This window comes from Hermetia illucens, chromosome 1 (genome assembly GCF_905115235.1).
Source record: "Hermetia illucens chromosome 1, iHerIll2.2.curated.20191125, whole genome shotgun sequence".
Classification (NCBI taxonomy): domain Eukaryota; kingdom Metazoa; phylum Arthropoda; class Insecta; order Diptera; family Stratiomyidae; genus Hermetia; species Hermetia illucens.
In genome coordinates, this window is record NC_051849.1 from 132,120,650 (window position 1) to 132,138,038 (window position 17,389).

At 39.8% G+C, this 17,389-nt stretch overlaps 1 protein-coding gene across 2 annotated transcripts; it reads left to right on the forward strand.

Annotated features, from left to right (window-relative positions):
* The first annotated feature begins 4,999 nt into the window (after positions 1-4,999).
* On the forward strand, positions 5,000-15,528 carry LOC119646862 (lactosylceramide 4-alpha-galactosyltransferase-like). Of its 2 annotated transcripts, none has more exons than XM_038047484.1 (2): positions 5,000-5,205; positions 14,322-15,528. In XM_038047484.1, the coding sequence occupies exon 2, from the start codon at positions 14,322-14,324 to the stop codon at positions 15,417-15,419; it is 1,098 nt and encodes a 365-aa protein (XP_037903412.1). In that variant the 5' UTR covers positions 5,000-5,205; the 3' UTR covers positions 15,420-15,528. The 2 variants fall into 2 exon arrangements, with proteins under 2 accessions (XP_037903412.1, XP_037903413.1); XM_038047485.1 differs by lacking the exon at positions 5,000-5,205 and adding an exon at positions 5,447-5,588.
* Positions 15,529-17,389: the final 1,861 nt, after the last annotated feature.

Here is a 17,389-nt window from a genome sequence, read left to right on the forward strand (position 1 = left end):
TTGCACTTCAATGACATACTTTTAATCTGGACTTTTTTGTTAAAAGGGTTAGTTAAAAATAATTTCTTTTAACATACGATGATCAATGGGATCGTCCTTGTTCGTTTTTCCGAGTGCGGGGTCATTTGATCAAAATTCAGGAGTCAGCGGGAGACTGTAGATATTATTCTAGTTGGCAAGTGATTTGAATACAAATACAACATTTTTACAAACGACTACGGTTTCGTTCAGGCCATCCAGGTAAAGGTAAATTATTTCAAAATCGCGCGGCTTTTGGCCACTTCGGTTACGCTGCGGACAAAAATCGTAGCCTTCTGCAAAAAAATTTTAACTTTAGGTGTAAGCCCAAAACAAGGAGCCCATAGACCAGAAAAGTGAGAGGCAGCTCCTCTCCAGTTGATCCAGGCCGCTATCAAATGGATGGCAGATTCAGGGCTCCCTCAATTCCAATCAAGAATAAATATAAGGTTTGTTACAAGTGTGCAGTGGCATAGTACCTCATTTGCACAGAGCATAAAATAATGCAGAGCTGCTGACAAGTCCGATTACATTACAAATATTCGCTAGGTGTATTATCACGCTGAAATTACTTGTTTTTTTTTCAATTAGTATTCTGCGGCTAACAATAGTTTTTAGAAAGCAAATTGGATTTTACAAAAAGACTTACCGCCGTTGTTGAAATGTGCGGTATCTGCTGCGTGTGCGCCGCTACAACAATAAGTCATTCATTAAAAGTTTACTAGTAGTTTCTTTATTGTGGTGATATCTTATGCGAATCGTCAGTTTGCAATTAAAAATCTGTGTAACGCATCTATTTTCGAAGGAAACTCAATCTTATTAAAATCGCTCCACTTTTCCCAAAACGCTTACACATGCACCGAGTGGTATTGTTCTACGTTAAGCTTGAGGGGTCCAAAAGAAGGGTGTAAATTATTTTAGTGTATAGTCGTGGGTGGTATCAAATGAAAGGTCTGGATTAGTACTTTCTGAAACAAATTCATTTAGGCATCAGTTGCGAAGATTGCAAATAGCACGAGTTAGGAAAGAGTCAGTTACCTGTATAGGATATCTGGGCCGCAATATACCCCTAATATGGATACCTGCTTAAATAAATTTAATAATAATGTATTATTATATTTTGTTAACTGGAGAACCCCCTTAATTTCATTCACATAGTTAGAGTAGGTCAAAAGTGTCGGTTTGCATAAATTTACTGTACGTTAAGATACCCTATGTAAATAAATTGCCACACACTAAAGTGAGTAGTTTGCCTTACTTAATACGTATGCAGTACGAGCTTTGTACAAATGGAACTATCGAGCACGTATCATATTCTTATATCAACAAAAATCTGGGAAACCTGGCTGTTTATGGACTTTACAGTTGTTTGGTTGTAGTCGTTTGAAATGCTTTTTTAGGTTGAGAAGATGGTCTTATAAGTATGTCCTCGACCAACATCAAATCTGGTGTCTACCCTGTACCTTCAGTTAATCCCCTCCTCACATAAATAGTATTCAATATGCCATTTCGCAGTAAAAGAAATGTTTTATTTTGCAGCAATGTCTGGTTCCTAAAACTGGATACAGTACATTCAACTTTTCAAGCTCTACAATTCTCTGAAGCTTCCAGCGTAACATAGTCGCGGACGATAACTTGCATGATATTAGAGGCAACCATAGTTTAACCTAGACCTTGTGCCCAAATGTCCTGAAGAGAAATTTAAGATTTCAGTTTCCTATGCCAGCTTGCCAACATATTTTGCCTTGAATTTCAGAACTGGAGCTCACAGCAGTGCAAGTATATTCAGTTGTTACGTTCTTTTAAGTAATAGGGACTTCTGAAGTCAATGTCAGTCCTTTGCTGTACACATAGAAAAAATTACTTCTGATTCCGATGCTGTCGACCAAGTTCCTTTTCCGAAACTCTGTGCTCAATCAGTGCGTCAACTATGTATTGCGTAAAAACTGTAGATGTTTTCTAATTCTTTTCACTTTTACTGTTATAGTTAATAAAGCGGTAGTTATCTATTAATTGCTCGAGAACCCACCGTAGTGTTGTGATTTTCCAGTACACAGATAACATCACTTTTGGAGAGCCTCTCCTTAAGAGTGGCAAGTTTTCGAGAAATTATATTCTCCGCGGCATTGGAAGGCTCGATTAGTATTTAACACTGAACTATTTCATTGCGTTTTCTGTCTGATCCAAAGTTTTGTAAACAGACTCTTTTTTTAACTCTGCTGGTTGAAATATGTGAACATTTTTCCAAATGCAAATTCAACATAATTTCAGTCAGGCTAACCAAAGAACAACAGTGCCATACCGCATGAAAAAACATTTTATTACGCTTATCCTTAGAAAGACTCATAAATCCTACTAGAAGTTCAGCTCTAACTAAAAACAACTCGAAAACGGAAAGCTAGTAGTATAGTATTATCAATGAGTCCTGTCTCATTACAAATATGTACTTTTAAACCCAGCAATAGTGAATTTCGTAATCAATGTCAAATCTTAAATCTGTTTTTTAAAGTACTAATTGAACGCCACCACCTCTTAGCTTTGATGAAAATCAGAACCTATAGGGGGACCAATATGGACTCAGATCATTATCTTGTTGGCATAGTGCTCTGGGCTCGAATTACAACACCACCTCATAATCAAGTGAGAGCGAATACTAAAATCATTCACAATGAAATCCTCCGTAACACCTTTAAGGGGGAAATGGATGCCTCAATAATAACAGATGTCCTGGAGATAAAGCATCAACAAATGATGCCCACAACCACTTGGAGAGCGTTATCATTGATACGGCCACAAAGATACTTGGCCCCAGCCGCAAGAGAAGTCGAACGGTTGGTTCGACGATGAATGTAAGCAAACCAGGGAAGGGGAGAATGCTGCATACCGAGTAATCTTACATTGTCAAAGAAAGCGGGTGTGCGCGGGGATTTATCACGAACTCCGCCGAGCGGAAAAGACAGACGGGAAAAGAAAGCCTAGGTGAACCAAAAGGTCTGTGAACTCGAAAATTACAGGGGAAACCGCACCGGGCGCGGAAGTTTTACCAACAAGTCAGTAGGATGAAGTCTTATGCACCTCGATACTCATCCTGCCGAGACAAAGGGGCAAATATGATTTCCGACAGAATGGGCATACTGCAGCGACGTGTTGAGCGTTTTGATAAACTGCTCAACAACCAAAATATTGGCGAGTTGGAGGGCCCACCAACTGAAGACGACAGACAAATGCTGCCACCACCAAGCATGAAAGAAATAATCCGTGCAATTCATCAGCTTCAAAACCATAAGCCGATGGAATTACAGCCGAATTGGTTAAATATGGTGGTGACCAACTACACCATGCGGTTCATCAACTGATGAGAGGGATATCACGCAGTGTAGCAATTATAGAGGCATCACGTTGCTGAGTACCATCTATAAGATAATCTCCGCTATCTTGCTTGGCCAGATAGCCCCATATGCCCGGAACATCATTGGCCCATACCAAAGAGACTTCACTCCAGGCAAATCAACAACAGATCAGATTTTCTACCTACGACAAGCTATGAAAAAACTGTTGGAATATGGACAACAGTTGCACCATCTGTTCATCGACTTAAATTCCGCCAATGACAGCACAGCCAGGATAAAACTGTACACGGCCAGGAGAGAATTCGGTATACCGACGAAATTTATAAGGCTGACTAGGCTGACCCTGACCAATGTACGAGACCAGATAAAAGCAGTAGGATCACTCTCGAGGCCATTCGATATCAACAACGGTTTACCCTTGCCCTGGAGAAAGTGATTCGCCATGCAGATGTCAATGCAAGAAGCGCCATGCTCTTCAAGTTCACCCAACTACTGCCCTACGCTAACGATACTGACATTATGGGAAAAACAACCCGAGATACATAGTCTACCTTCATTCAGATCGAGCAGACGGTGTGAGATCCCGGGCTGCACATTAATAAAGGCAAGATGAAGTACATGGTGGCAACGTCAGCGCCAAAGAACAAAAAACCAACAACATCGATAGTGGTCAAACGGAAACAATGAAGATAGGAGACTACAACTTTGACCTTTGCAAACTTCTTCCATCTAGAGTCGAAAATCACAACCGATAACAACTGTGACGGTGAAATCCGCGCACGGTTGTTGGCTGCCAGCAGAGTCTATTTCAGCTTGCAAAAACTGTTTCGCTCGACACTTCTCATTATAGAGTCAAAGCTCTTTCTGTACAAGACTATGATCTTGCCAGTCCTTATGTATTCCTCGGAGACCTGAGTTCTTAGCAAGAAAAGTTGCGAATTCTTAGCCGCGTGGATGAGGCTGCGGATGATCCAACCCAAAAAGTGTAAAAGTCTAAATATCTATGGTAGAAAAAGGAGACGAGGCAGACCCTGCCTGAAATGGGGCGATGGCGTAGGTTAGGACATCAGACAGGTTTTAGAGATATCGAATTGTTGGTGATAATAAATCGAGCTCTTTCATTCATCCAACACAGATATTTTCAGAGAGAACAAAATTATGTCCTATGTTCCACAGAGAAGTCAACAGGAGACATACATTTTCAAGTTGAACTAGAGAGAGTCTGTGGTGAAAACATTTCAAAAATACCAAACCGTATTACTAATTTATGTCTAAAATAATTCGAGGCTTGTAACTACCAGTCGCCCAAGCAGTTACGTTTGTGAGGTTTAAACTTGGAATCTTCAAAAAGTTATTTACGATGAAGTTAATAGAATTATAGGAATTAAAGGAATTAAAAGCAAAGCGCATAGACGTCTTCTCTGGTTATGGCATAATTTGTTATATATTCGTACATAGTACATACATACGTACGACTGCTTACTACCTAGCTAGACTTTAAAATGGGAACTTCCATATCGGAAGAACAGCTCCAATTCGATTTTGTACTTCCCCGCAAATTTATTGTGAATTCCGTAAGTAAGTTAGCACGAGAAGTAAACATTTCACTAGTTGATGAAGAAGAAGACGCTTTGAATTGTGACAGTTGCCCTTCGTAAACAGAGGGCTCGCTTACATGAAGCCGATGGTAGCGCGGTGGTTGTGCGTTAATCAGCATTAATGAGTGGCATGTTTAGAAGCAAGTTAAACTATCTTCTATCACATTAGAAGGAACAGCACCTGCGGCATTAAAACTGACAACGATTCTACATGAGGAATCGAATTGCTTGTAAAGAAGGTAATTTCGAAATCTCATGTTTTCTCCTTTCACAATTTCCGAGCAATAATCCAATAATTGTAATGTTATACTCCATTAATTTATCAACTCTTTTGCTCTTAAGTTCTTTAAAACATCAATAGTTTTAGTTTTGCACCTGCCACTTTGCTCCCTACTAGTTGAGGGTGCTTAGGCTGCCATTCAACGCGTTAAAACGTGAGTTCTAGAATGTTTATTCATCACTATAGTAGACGGGAAAACAAACGGTTGAAAAGTCGGATTTAAAATTGAAACGCGCAGTGAGAAGAAATAAGAACAAAATCGTAAACATCCACTGAAAACTCAATCAGGATTCCCTCGTTCGTTCAGAATCATGTTGGAGGAAGTTCGTTACCACTTCGCCGGTAATATTACATTTCAAGGAAAAACTCATTACTGATGGAAACTATGTAAATTAGTGTGAATGATAATTCATAAAAATGTATGGGTGTGTTTACCACGTCTCATTCATTCTAATAACATCGTTCTATGATTAATCACCAACGCAGTGAAAACTAAAGTGTCAATGATGTGACGGTAACGTTTGCTTTTTACCTTATTCCAGCGAGGTTAATCAACTTAGCCTGAATTTTGACTTCTGAACATGAATTTCAAGAATCATTTAAGAAGATTTTGCAGGGGTTTTAATACTCAGACGTGCTTAAATAACATTTAAATGAGGTTACGACCTTGGAACTATTCCCGCAATCGCCTTCAAAGAAGAGTGAAGATCGTTATCTTTACATATAATATTTCAAAGCTTATTTTATTAACACTCAACAAAGTTATCTAAGTTCGCGTTTATTTTTTCTTAATTTACTTGATTATTTTTTTAGTTAATTGAGAGTTAATTATGAAAGCAAATTTTGAGAAGAAACTAGTCCGTGGTCATTGAACATTTTGTTATATAAAAAAAAGTTTTTAATTTGGGCAAACACCATCCCTAGGTACAAGGGGTTAACTCTTTCTACCTCCAAAATTTTCTATGAGATAATCTTACGGTTCCCTCAATTTCTTTTAACCTAAACAAAAATTTTGCAATATCAATGCTGAGTGCCTTTCTTTAGTTTCAAGCGTAAGTTAAGCCACTTACTCACTTCTGCGTGTTGAACTAATTTCCGTCCAACCAGGTGAATTAGAACTGGTACGGGAACGCCTTGAGAGACTGAACATCCTCGACTCTCACAATAAGCTCTCGATACTCTGGTGTCCAGGCCATGTTGGGTTAGACGGCAATGAGGGAGTAGGACCGTCTACACGGATCAGGGCCCTTCAATCGAATTGGAAACGGGTTCATGACTAGAACGTTGGAAATTGACGAAGAATGGCTGAGGGAACTATACTAAACCAACCTACAATGGTTGTTCACCAAGAAGGGCCTCCGAATCATACTTGCAATATTCTCTCCACTCACAACCAGTAAAAGAGCACAATAGTTCTCCTGGGACGCAGTGTAACTTCACTTAACAGAATTACATTACCTCCTTAAATAGAGAAGTTTATAGTCATTTTTGTTACGTTATAGCTTTTGGCCCCACACCATCGAGTTTCTTGTAGATCAGAAATATCAATGCGCCAGTTCCGAAGAGTTCTTATGGGTTCCTCCGTGTTTGTATTGGGGGTACCATTATTCAAGATGCAGACATATTTGTTTTGCTCGGGCTAATTTACTTACGTCTTGACATCGTCAAGAACCCTTGCTAATTTCTCGACACCACCCGGGCTCGTCCTGTCATGTCGACTAAAGTGAACGCCCTTGCATTTTTTCGAGGCCCTGAATTCAATATGATCAGTTTTGTTTTCATTTTTCATTTTCAAAACAAGTAAGTAAACAAGTCAAGATACTGGAGCTGGGTGCTTCGAGTGTAAAGGTTTTGTGTTTATTTTATGTGAGGAACTCTCAAAAGTGCACAAAAGCATACATGTATGCCCTTAAAGTAAATATCACCGGTACTAACGTACACACATGTCTATCCTATTGGACATTACTCGCAAACCTAATTAGCACATGCATATACATACACATGTCCTTTAAAAAAAAGGAAAACGAAAATGTCCCCATGGACTCCGCAATATAAGTTCGATGATACGGTGTTAACGCGTCATACACTTCCCAGAGTGCAATAAATTTACATGAAATGCAAAATTTGAGCTTCTATAACTTTGTTAATAGTGGTTGGAATTCATTCAAACTTCGCAAAGTTATGCCCCAAAAAATTTTGTATTTCTAGGATAAAATTAAGGGGGATATTCGGGAAAATTTCTAAAATATAGGAATATGCTATTATTGACTTCATTTGAGCAGGTTTCGGAATTAGATGTATTTTGAGGCCTAGATTTCGTATAGATGCCCCATTGTGAATTTTCGACTGGATAGGTTCTGAGAACGAGACTTGTTTCACTTTTTGGGGCACACATTTTGAACGCTCATTCCCCTCTGTTTCACCCAACATCAGAAATAAGATTAGCTTCGAAAAGTACTAATCAAGCCCCCACATGACCATATTCTGAAAAAAAATGTACACGCCTCATTTCCATATATGAGAGCCCCCCTTAAATTCTCACCAAATTTCATGACAATCGGTTCAGCAGTTTCCGGGTAGATCGGGTATGACAGATGTTGAATCGATTTCAATAAAGTTTTGTTTTACACAAAACCAAAACGCACGCAGTCATATGTACTTACCACGGTACGACTTTCAAAGCCGCTGAGCTATGATACTAAAATTTTAAGCAAATATCAGTAAAAGATGTGGCAACCTAATAAAAGAAAAGGCAGAACTTAAAACGAGTCAGTAGGAACACCACACGGTGGTAATTTCTGGAACTTTTTGATCAAGGTAGTGTTATATATTATTATATACTGAATTTTATTCCACAAAATCGAATCTTAACCTAATTATAAAATATATGTCCAATACTTATCCTAATAATGGTGTTCTTATCTCCTTTGGCCCACATTCTTGTTAAAATGGTTGGAGCCCTTCAAAATTTGTATCGCTTTATGTTCAATTCGATCCTAGTATACCTTTTTCCTAGCCACACTGGAAGTCTGGATTGTATTTTTCACTACTAATGAAAAATCCATTTTTTGCCTATTAATAGTACATTGATATCTAGATATATGACTGTCACTGGTTCTTCTGGATTCCACCCCTTCATATTCCATATTTTTTAAGGCTCCTCCTCATTCTATCAGAAATGGCACTAAATAGTTTTACTTAACAGTTTGATTATGCGTTGCGTAGAAATTTGTTCACACTTCGTTTCGTCAAAACGATTCTTTCAATTTGTTTTATTTTTTGTGTGTGTTCGTTTCTGCGTTGATTCCTGGTTAGTTTCGTGCAAGCATACCTATAAAAGAAACTATTTTAATTAAAATTCTTATCCTCTTGGTAAAGCTCATTAACCGCTCAGTACTGACTTTATTTTATTCCGTTTGCACATAATTTAGAGAATTCCTTGTTCTACTGCAATACACGTATATCATTGATTTTCTCATTGGTCCAATACTTGATCCTCACATAAATATCCTTATTTTTAGAATCTAACTAACCGTGGTATCAGCCTCTCATTCACAAAAGTATCACAAGTATTCAGAAATATCTTTCTTAATATTTTTCATATACTTTTGTGCATGTTTTTTTTTATTAATTTTAATAAGTACCGAACAAATTAGTTCAGATGATGTTAAAAGCAAGTCGGAATACCGGAAGCTGGTGCTTCGGGTATAAAAGTTTTGTGTTCATCTTATGTGAGAAACTTTTGTACGCACATTTTTCCATTCGTATATAAAAACCCAGCCATAGATATAGTAATAATAATCGTTGGCACAACAATCCATATTGGATAAGAGCCTTCAAGTGTGTTAGAGTACTTCATTCAAGACTGTAACGGTACACTACAGTATACTGAGAAGGCAATGTGGTCAGCATTGCGCTCGCCCGAGATTATTACCCTAATTTAACTCAGGCACTCATTCACAGCTGAGTCGATTGGTATCCGACGTCAAATCACGATACAAATCCCACTGCTACCAGTGAGCTTTAAACCGCGACTTTCCGTACGACAGCCTTGTGCTGTAACCACTCAGCTATCCGGACACTAATCGATATTATACTCACGCATAATCATGGCTACATTCTATAAAAAAAAAATTTGCACCATCCAGTCACATGTATGGGGAGCCCCACTTCAAACTTAACACAAAATGGCGCCAGTTGCTATATGTAAAATGAATACACCCCCAACAATTTTCGTGACATCCGATTCAGCCGTTTCTGGATAAATCGAGTGTGACCGACAGACAGACATCGACTGGATTCTAATACGGTTTTGCTTCCCACAAAACCATAAGAATAGAATGGTTGATGGAAGTTTGGCTATTGAGAAGATCTATCGAGAAAATCCCCCAATATCAAGCACATATACAGAATGTAGGTAGGTAGGTATCAGTGGATGCTCCGAGGAGCACAATTAGCGCTGTGGTGCGCCGTTTTAATGCCACAATCTCATCATCAACGGCGCAACAACCGGTATCCGGTCTAGGCCTGCCTTAATAAGGAACTCCAGACATCCCGGTTTTGCGCCGAGGCCCACCAATTCAATATCCCTAAAAGCTGTCTGGCGTCCTGGCCTACGCCATCGCTCAATCTTGGGCAGGGTCTGCCTCGTCCTCTTTTTCTACTATAGATATTGCTCTTATAGACTTTCCGGGTGGGATCATCCTCCTTCATACGGATTAAGTGACCCGCTCACCGTAACCTATTGAGCCGGATTTTATCCACAACCGGACGGTCATGGTATCGCTCATAGGTTTCGTCGTTCTGTAGGCTACGGAAACGTCCATCCTCATGTAGGGGGCCAAAAATTCTTCTCTCGAACGCGACTAAGAGCTCGCAATTCTTCTTGCTAAGAACCCAAGCCTCCGAAGAATACATGAGAACTAGTAAGATCACTGTCTTGTACAGTAAGAGCTTTGACCCTATGATGAGACGTTTCGAGCAGAACAGTTTTTGTAAATTGAAGTAATAAAAACTTGTTGTTTCTTTTTCGTTGGTGTGGGTATTTATTCTTGCAAATACCGATATTTCGGGAACCACTTGTTCCCTTCATCAGTGCTAACAAGTTTTTGTAAGCTGAAATAGGCTCTATTGGCTGACAACAACCGTGCGCGGATTTCATCATCGTAGCTGTTATCGGTTGTGATTTTCGACCCTAGATAGGAGAAATTGTCAACGGTCTCAAAGTTGTATTCTCCTATCCTTATTCTTCCTGTTTGACCAGTGCAGTTTGATGTTGTTGGTTGGTTGGTCTTCGGTGCTGACGTTGCCACCATATATTTTGTCTTGCCTTCATTGATGTGCAGCCCAAGATCTCGCCCTGATAGCCGCCTGCTCGATCTGGATGAAGGCAGTTTGTACGTCTCGGGTGGTTCTTCCCATGATGTCGATATCGTCAGCATAGGCCAGTAGTTGGGTGGACTTAAAGAGGATCGTATCTCGTGCATTTACATCAGCATCACGGATCACTTTCTCGAGGACCAGGTTAAAGAGAACACATGATAGGGCATCCCATTGTCGTAGACCGTTGTTGATGTCGAATGGTCTTGAGAGTGATCCTGCTGCTTTTATCTGGTCTCGCACATTGGTCAGGGTCAGCCTAGTCAGTCTTATTAGTTTCGTCGTGATACCAAATTCTCTCATGGCCGTGTACAGTTTTACCCTGGCTATGCTATCATAGGCGACTTTAAAGTCGATGAATAGATGGCGCAACTGTTGTCCATATTCCAACAGTTTTTCCATCGCTTGCCGCACAGAGAAAATCTGTTCTGTTGCTGATTTGCCTGGAGTGAAGCCTCTTTGGTATGGGCCAATGATGTTGTGGGCGTATGGGGCTATCCGGCCTAGCAAGATAGCGGGGAATATCTTATAGATGGTACTCAACAACGTGATACCTCTATAATTGCTGCACTGTGTGATATCTCTCTTTTTATGTATGAGACAGATAATGCCTCGTCAGACATTGATTCGCTGTTCCATACCTTGAGCACAAGTTGATGAACCACGTCCATATTTAACCAATTCGGCTGTAATTCCATCGATTCCTGGCAACTTATGATTTTTAAGCCGATGAATTGCACGGACTATTTCTTCTATACTCGGTGGTGACAGTATTTGTCCGTCGTCTTCAGTTGGCGGGACCTCCAACTCGCCGATGTTCTGGTTGTTCAGTAGTTCATAAAAGTACTCAACCCATCGCTCCAATATGCCCATTCTGTCGGATATCAGATTTCTCTCTTTGTCTCGGCAGGATGAACATCGAGGTGTGTAAGGCTTCATCCTGCTGACTTGTTGGTAAATCTTGCGTGCCTGGTGCAGTGGCTCTCTGTATTTTTCGAGTTCACAGACCTGTTGGTTTTCCCAGGCTTCCTTTTTCCGTCTGTGAAGTCGCTTCTCCGCTCGACGGAGTTCGTGATAAGTCTCTGCGCGTGCCCGCGTTCTTTGAGAGTGCAACATTACTCGGTATGCAGCATTCTTCCGTTCCGTTGCTAGCTCACATTCATCGTCAAACCAGCCGTTCCGACTCTTTTTGCGGCTGGGGCCAAGTATCTTTGTGGTCGTATCAATGATAACGTTCTTCAGGTGGTTGTGAAGATTATTTGTTGATGCTTCATCTCCAGGACCTCTGTTGACTGCGATTATTGCGTCATCCATTTCCCTGTTACGATGGCTTCAGTATTCACTCTCACCTGATTTTCAGAAGGGATTGTAAGTGGTGTCGTAATTGGAGCTCGGAGCACCATGTCAACGAGATAGTGGTCCGAGTCTATATTGGCCCCCCTATATGTTCTGACATTCATCAAGGCTGAGAGGTGGCTGCGTTCAATCAGCACGTGGTCAATTTGGTTGAAAGTGGTCCCGTCTGGAGAGGCCCACGTATGTTTGTGAACCGCTTTCCGCGCAAACCAGGTACTTCCAACAACCATTTCGTGCGATACTGCTAACTGGATACTGCGTAATCCGTTATCGTTGGTATCCATATGTAAGCTATGGGAGCAGACGTATCCCCTGAATACGGGCTCCGTCCCTACTTGACTGTTGAAATCTCCAAGTATGATTTTGATATCATACTTGGGACAGGCTTCGATGGTCCCCTCAACTGCCTCGTAGAAGGTATCCTTCTCCGACTCTGCAGTCTCCTCTGTAGGGGCATGAACGTTTATGAGGCTAACCTTGCTTCGCAAGCGCAGAGTGCATAGCCTTTCGCTTATATTTCCAAAGCCGATAACAGCAGGTTTCATTTTTTGGCTGACTAAGAAACCTAGTGTCCGGATAACTGAGTGGTTAAAGCACAAGGCTGTCGTACGGAAGGTCGCGGTTCAAATCTCCCAGGCGGCAGTGGGATTTGTATCGTGATTTGACGTCGGATACCAGTCGACTCAGCTGTGAATGAGTACCTGAGTCAAATCAGGGTAATAATCTCGGGCGAGCGTAATGCTGACCACATTGTCGTCTACAGTGTACTGTAGTGTACCGTTACGGTCTTGAATGAAGTGCTCTAACACACTTCAAGGCCTGATCCAATATGGATTGTTGCGCCAACGATTATTACGTAGCCTACATAACGACGAAATCTATGAGCGATACCGTGACCGTCGGGTTGTGGATAAAATCCGGGTCAATATGTTACGGTGGGCGTATGGATGAGGATGATCCAGCCCGGAAAGTCTATAAGGCCAATATCTATGGTAGAAAAAGAAGGCGAGGCTGACCCTGCCTAAGATGGAGCGATGGTGTAAACCAGGACGCCAGACAGCTCTTGGGGATATGGAATTGGTGGACTTCGGCGCTAAACCGGGATTCTGGAGTTTCTTATTAAGGCAGGCCTAGACCGGATACCGGTTGTTGCACCGTTGATGATGATGATGAGTAGAGCTTTTGATGTTGGTCCAGCAGGCGTTTCCCAGGTTTTGTGCTCCATCGTGGGTACCAATCCACGTTTTGCCCTGGGACCTATACTACCCTTTGACCGCTAAACTACCAATAGTATACATACATTTCATTACATTATATCAATGATTGAAAGCACATTATTTGTGGGGCTCTAAAAAATTTGGCATACAGGAAGCGATCTGTCGCGGCGATCAGAGATCGTGAGATTGTCTCGGCGATATGGCATCGTCACACACAACGCGATATCTTATTAGCGATTCAGTATAGTGATTGCTTCCTAGCCAGCAGGTTTAGTACTATCCAACATTTCTCATGAAATTTGAGTAAAAATGAGTACATAGTTCAGACGAAGAGGTACTCCTTCTTGTTTTAGCATTATAATGGAACAGAAGAAAACGATGATGTTGCTTGGAATCTCGGTTGTAAACTGCAATTACACGAAGATACGTTTTTCCTATATTTCCGCATGTCTTGAGAAAGTTGAATAGATTTGTATCACCTAGCATTGAAAAGTACACAATGAATTCGAGAAGACCAATAGAACAAGGGGAAAGACTAATAATTTGTTCGAGACAAATTATGAAATTTAAAAATAGTTTAAATTTCTAAGATTTTAATAATTTATCATAAAAATTCACAACACCGTATCTTCGTTCATTAAACTGAGTCGCCGCGATCTAGACTGGATCGCTACAACAGATCACATTGCGTGTGGCATGTGCGATGCAATATTGCATCATACAACTACTTTAATAGTGTGATTGCTTTATATATGGCTGGAAATTCACAAGTAGCTTTTATTAGAGCCCTACAACACCTCAACGTTAATAAATCAGCAGAACGAACCAATGAATTGCTTCGTCGGGCCGAAAGTGGTGAATTGCCGAATTTACATTGTAATTCTGAACATTTTTTCCTTTGGCACAGTAAAATCGATTAAAAATAAAACAGTAATACCTTTTTTAAAAAGTAGCAGTTCAATTGCTCACCCTGTATGCAAAATAAGTGATAGATGTATGTAGATGCTTGCTCTTAGTATCGATACGATCCGAAATATATTCATATTGAAATGACAATCAATCAACATTTGTGCTCAGTAAACACAACCCCAACAAAACTAATATGTTGTCTCTGTCTTTTCAGATGAATCTCTCATTTAAATTATCTCGACGAATTCCACAAATCAAGACCATATACTATGGGTCATTTGCGTTTGTATGTGTAATCATTGTTTTTATTATCCGTACCACGTGCAATTCTGCAAATGACAAAGCCTGCTCGAACAGTAACAAAGTATGCTTTCGTTATAATTCGTCGTCTGGAAAGGAGTTTCTACTAGAGGATGTTCTACTGAGCAAAAGGAAGCCAACTCCGGGAAAGACCATTTTCTTTCATGAAACATCGTGCTCTGAGTTGAATCAACTACATTTAACATCAAGACAAGCCTGTGCCATCGAGTCGGCAGCGTTAGCAAATCCGAGCTTGGATGTTTTTGTACTTTTCACTTCACCTGCTCATTCGAGTAACACGTCCAAATCAAAGATAGTCGATGCTATCCTCACTTACTCTAATGTTTATCTGCGAAGTTTAAACCTTTGGACGTACGCAGCTGATACACCAATTTCCGAATGGCTGGAGGACGGCGGAATATTCAGTTCGAAATATGTTAAATCACACATTTCAGATTTTTTGCGATATTTGACGTTGTATAAATGGGGTGGAACATACCTCGATCTTGATGTCGTTATCCTGCGAAGCCTGGAGAACATTAAGCCCAATTTTGCTGGAGCTGAATCAGACACGCACGTAGCTGCAGGGGTTATGAATTTTGATAATGAAGATTTCGGGCATGAAATTGCTGCTGCCTGTCTTAGGAATTTTCAAATGAATTTTAATGGCAATAACTGGGGAAGTAACGGACCTGGAGTTATAACACGTGTTCTCCACGATATTTGTCGAACTAAATCTCCTCAGTTGATGACTCGTAACCGATGTACTGGTTTCAAAGTGTTTCCCATAGAAGCCTTCTACGCGATCCCTTGGCCAAAGTGGGAACATTTCTTTGATCCATCATTTACTGAAAGTGTGTTGAATAGAACAAAAAATTCTATTGCTGTACATATATGGAATCGTCATAGTACGGGAAAAGTAATAAATGTGGGGTCAAAAGCCGCTTATGCAGAGTTCGCTGAAAAACATTGCCCCAAGGTTTATAAAGCTAGCGGAACTTATTTCAGATAGAAGTATTTAACTAGCAAATAATTACAAAGATATTTATTTAGTCGTAAGCTTGGTAACCGTTTGAGAAAAATGTGTTGTTTTCATAAGAAATACATCGGATTTATTGTGATTTTGATTTTTTCAATTGGACTATTGGTGATTTTGAAAGAGATTTTGGAAATTCACGCTTGAAAATTCTGCGGCTAAAACCATTCATAGCTATGGACCTGGTTGAACGTTTGTCACAAATTATCGTTTTTGCTATAAGGCTTTCACGGCAATATATTAACTTCTATTTCCACCTCTGAAACGTTCGGCCAATAAACCATTTCCAAATTTCACTTTAGATAGACCGATAGAATGTGTTACATTTCATGGGATTCGATATTCAGAAGATTTTTAAAACCAAAATTAAAGGCTACAATCAACACAGCCAAAAAGTTCGTGTTTCTGTGAAAACGATGGGCCAAATTGTAAAAGTTGCGAAATTGCTTGCCCAATGGAAAAACTTTAGTAGGACATCGAAGAAATTGCCAAGACAACTGTAATGTAAGTAAATAAAATCATACCCTCGAACTGTAATATATATATTTTAATATCTAGATTGCAGAGCAAAACTGCGAAGGATAGTTAATAGAGCGTTTCTACCAACTTTTGTTTATAGGAGAGAAAGTTCATACACAAATAAATAAACGATTAGAATTTGCGACGAATTAAGGCTTCGAAAAAAAACGAAATATTTTAAGCTCCCGCTCCAGGGTGGGAATTTTTTCTTCGAAATAACTGCAGAAATCGATTAAACGGCCTATTCTAAGCAAAAAATGTTTTATGAAAATTTTTCATACTAGTAATTTTCTAGTTATTTATGTTCAAACACGTCGTTTTTTCATATATGTTTTTCAATAGTTTTTCGCAAATAACTCGAAAACCATGTACTTTATATAGAAATGATATCAAGCAAGCACTTTGAAAAAGTTTCAGATCAATTTCCCCATTGAAAATATTAAATTTTTTCTAGACATTGCAAATTTACGTTTGAGGAGCTGTAACTCAGTCGATATTACACATACAAAAATGAAAAGACTCTTTGTTTTTGAAACAAAGATGAAAAACGACATGTTTAAACATAAATAACTCCAAAACTATTACTTGTACAAACAATTTTCATAAAACACTTTTTGCTTAGATTTGACTATTTAATCGATTTCTGCGAAGAAATCGAAGAAAATAATGTTCACCTCTGGGAATAACAGGCAGATTGCTGACAACGAGATTTCAGCGAAGAATGAGAAATACCTCAATAATGCAGTGCTGTACATCAACGGAAACTTCCGATACAAAGGCAGAGTTTTTCTATGAGCTGAATCCGGTCCAGGACACGCTTCATTGGGGATCCTAGGGTTTGTAAATATCTGCAATTTTTAACGCTACGTAATTGGTGGCAAATTGTCCGAGCATAGAGCCTGCTATTAGGCTAGTTGGATTTCAACCAACCGCTAACGATCATGCAGTCAAATACACCACATCGTAAATAAGCACTTGATTTAGGAATTGTGCCCCAGATGTGCACAGGAAGGGAAGGTATTGGACAAGGTCATCACTTCATGGTGGCATATCTTCGTGTTGCGCCCGCGACGACACGCAGGATTAAAGCGCTTCAATCCTCATGATTAAGGTCCACTGCTTACATGATCCAGCTGTCATTCGACAGTAGAAAAACTACTTTACTGCTTAGGCAACAATTGTTCTGAAGAGTCGGAGGATATTGATGCCCTGTCAACCGCTATCAAAAATGTGCTTTTTTGGTGCTACGCTGCTGATCGGCTACGTCCCAAAAGCGGTTTCATACAGTGCCGGAAAAAAACGTGCTCAAAATTATTTTGAAACTTTATGTTATATATAATTTTGTAATATATCTTATGTAGAATTAGATGTGTACAATCAATTTTTGAAAAAAGTTCTCATAACTGTCTAACAGTCGGATTTTCATG

Bases quoted from the DNA above. Each gene is read 5' to 3' on its own strand.
- LOC119646862 (XM_038047484.1), top strand. From the start codon at position 14,322: ATGAATCTCTCATTTAAATTATCTCGACGAATTCCACAAATCAAGACC.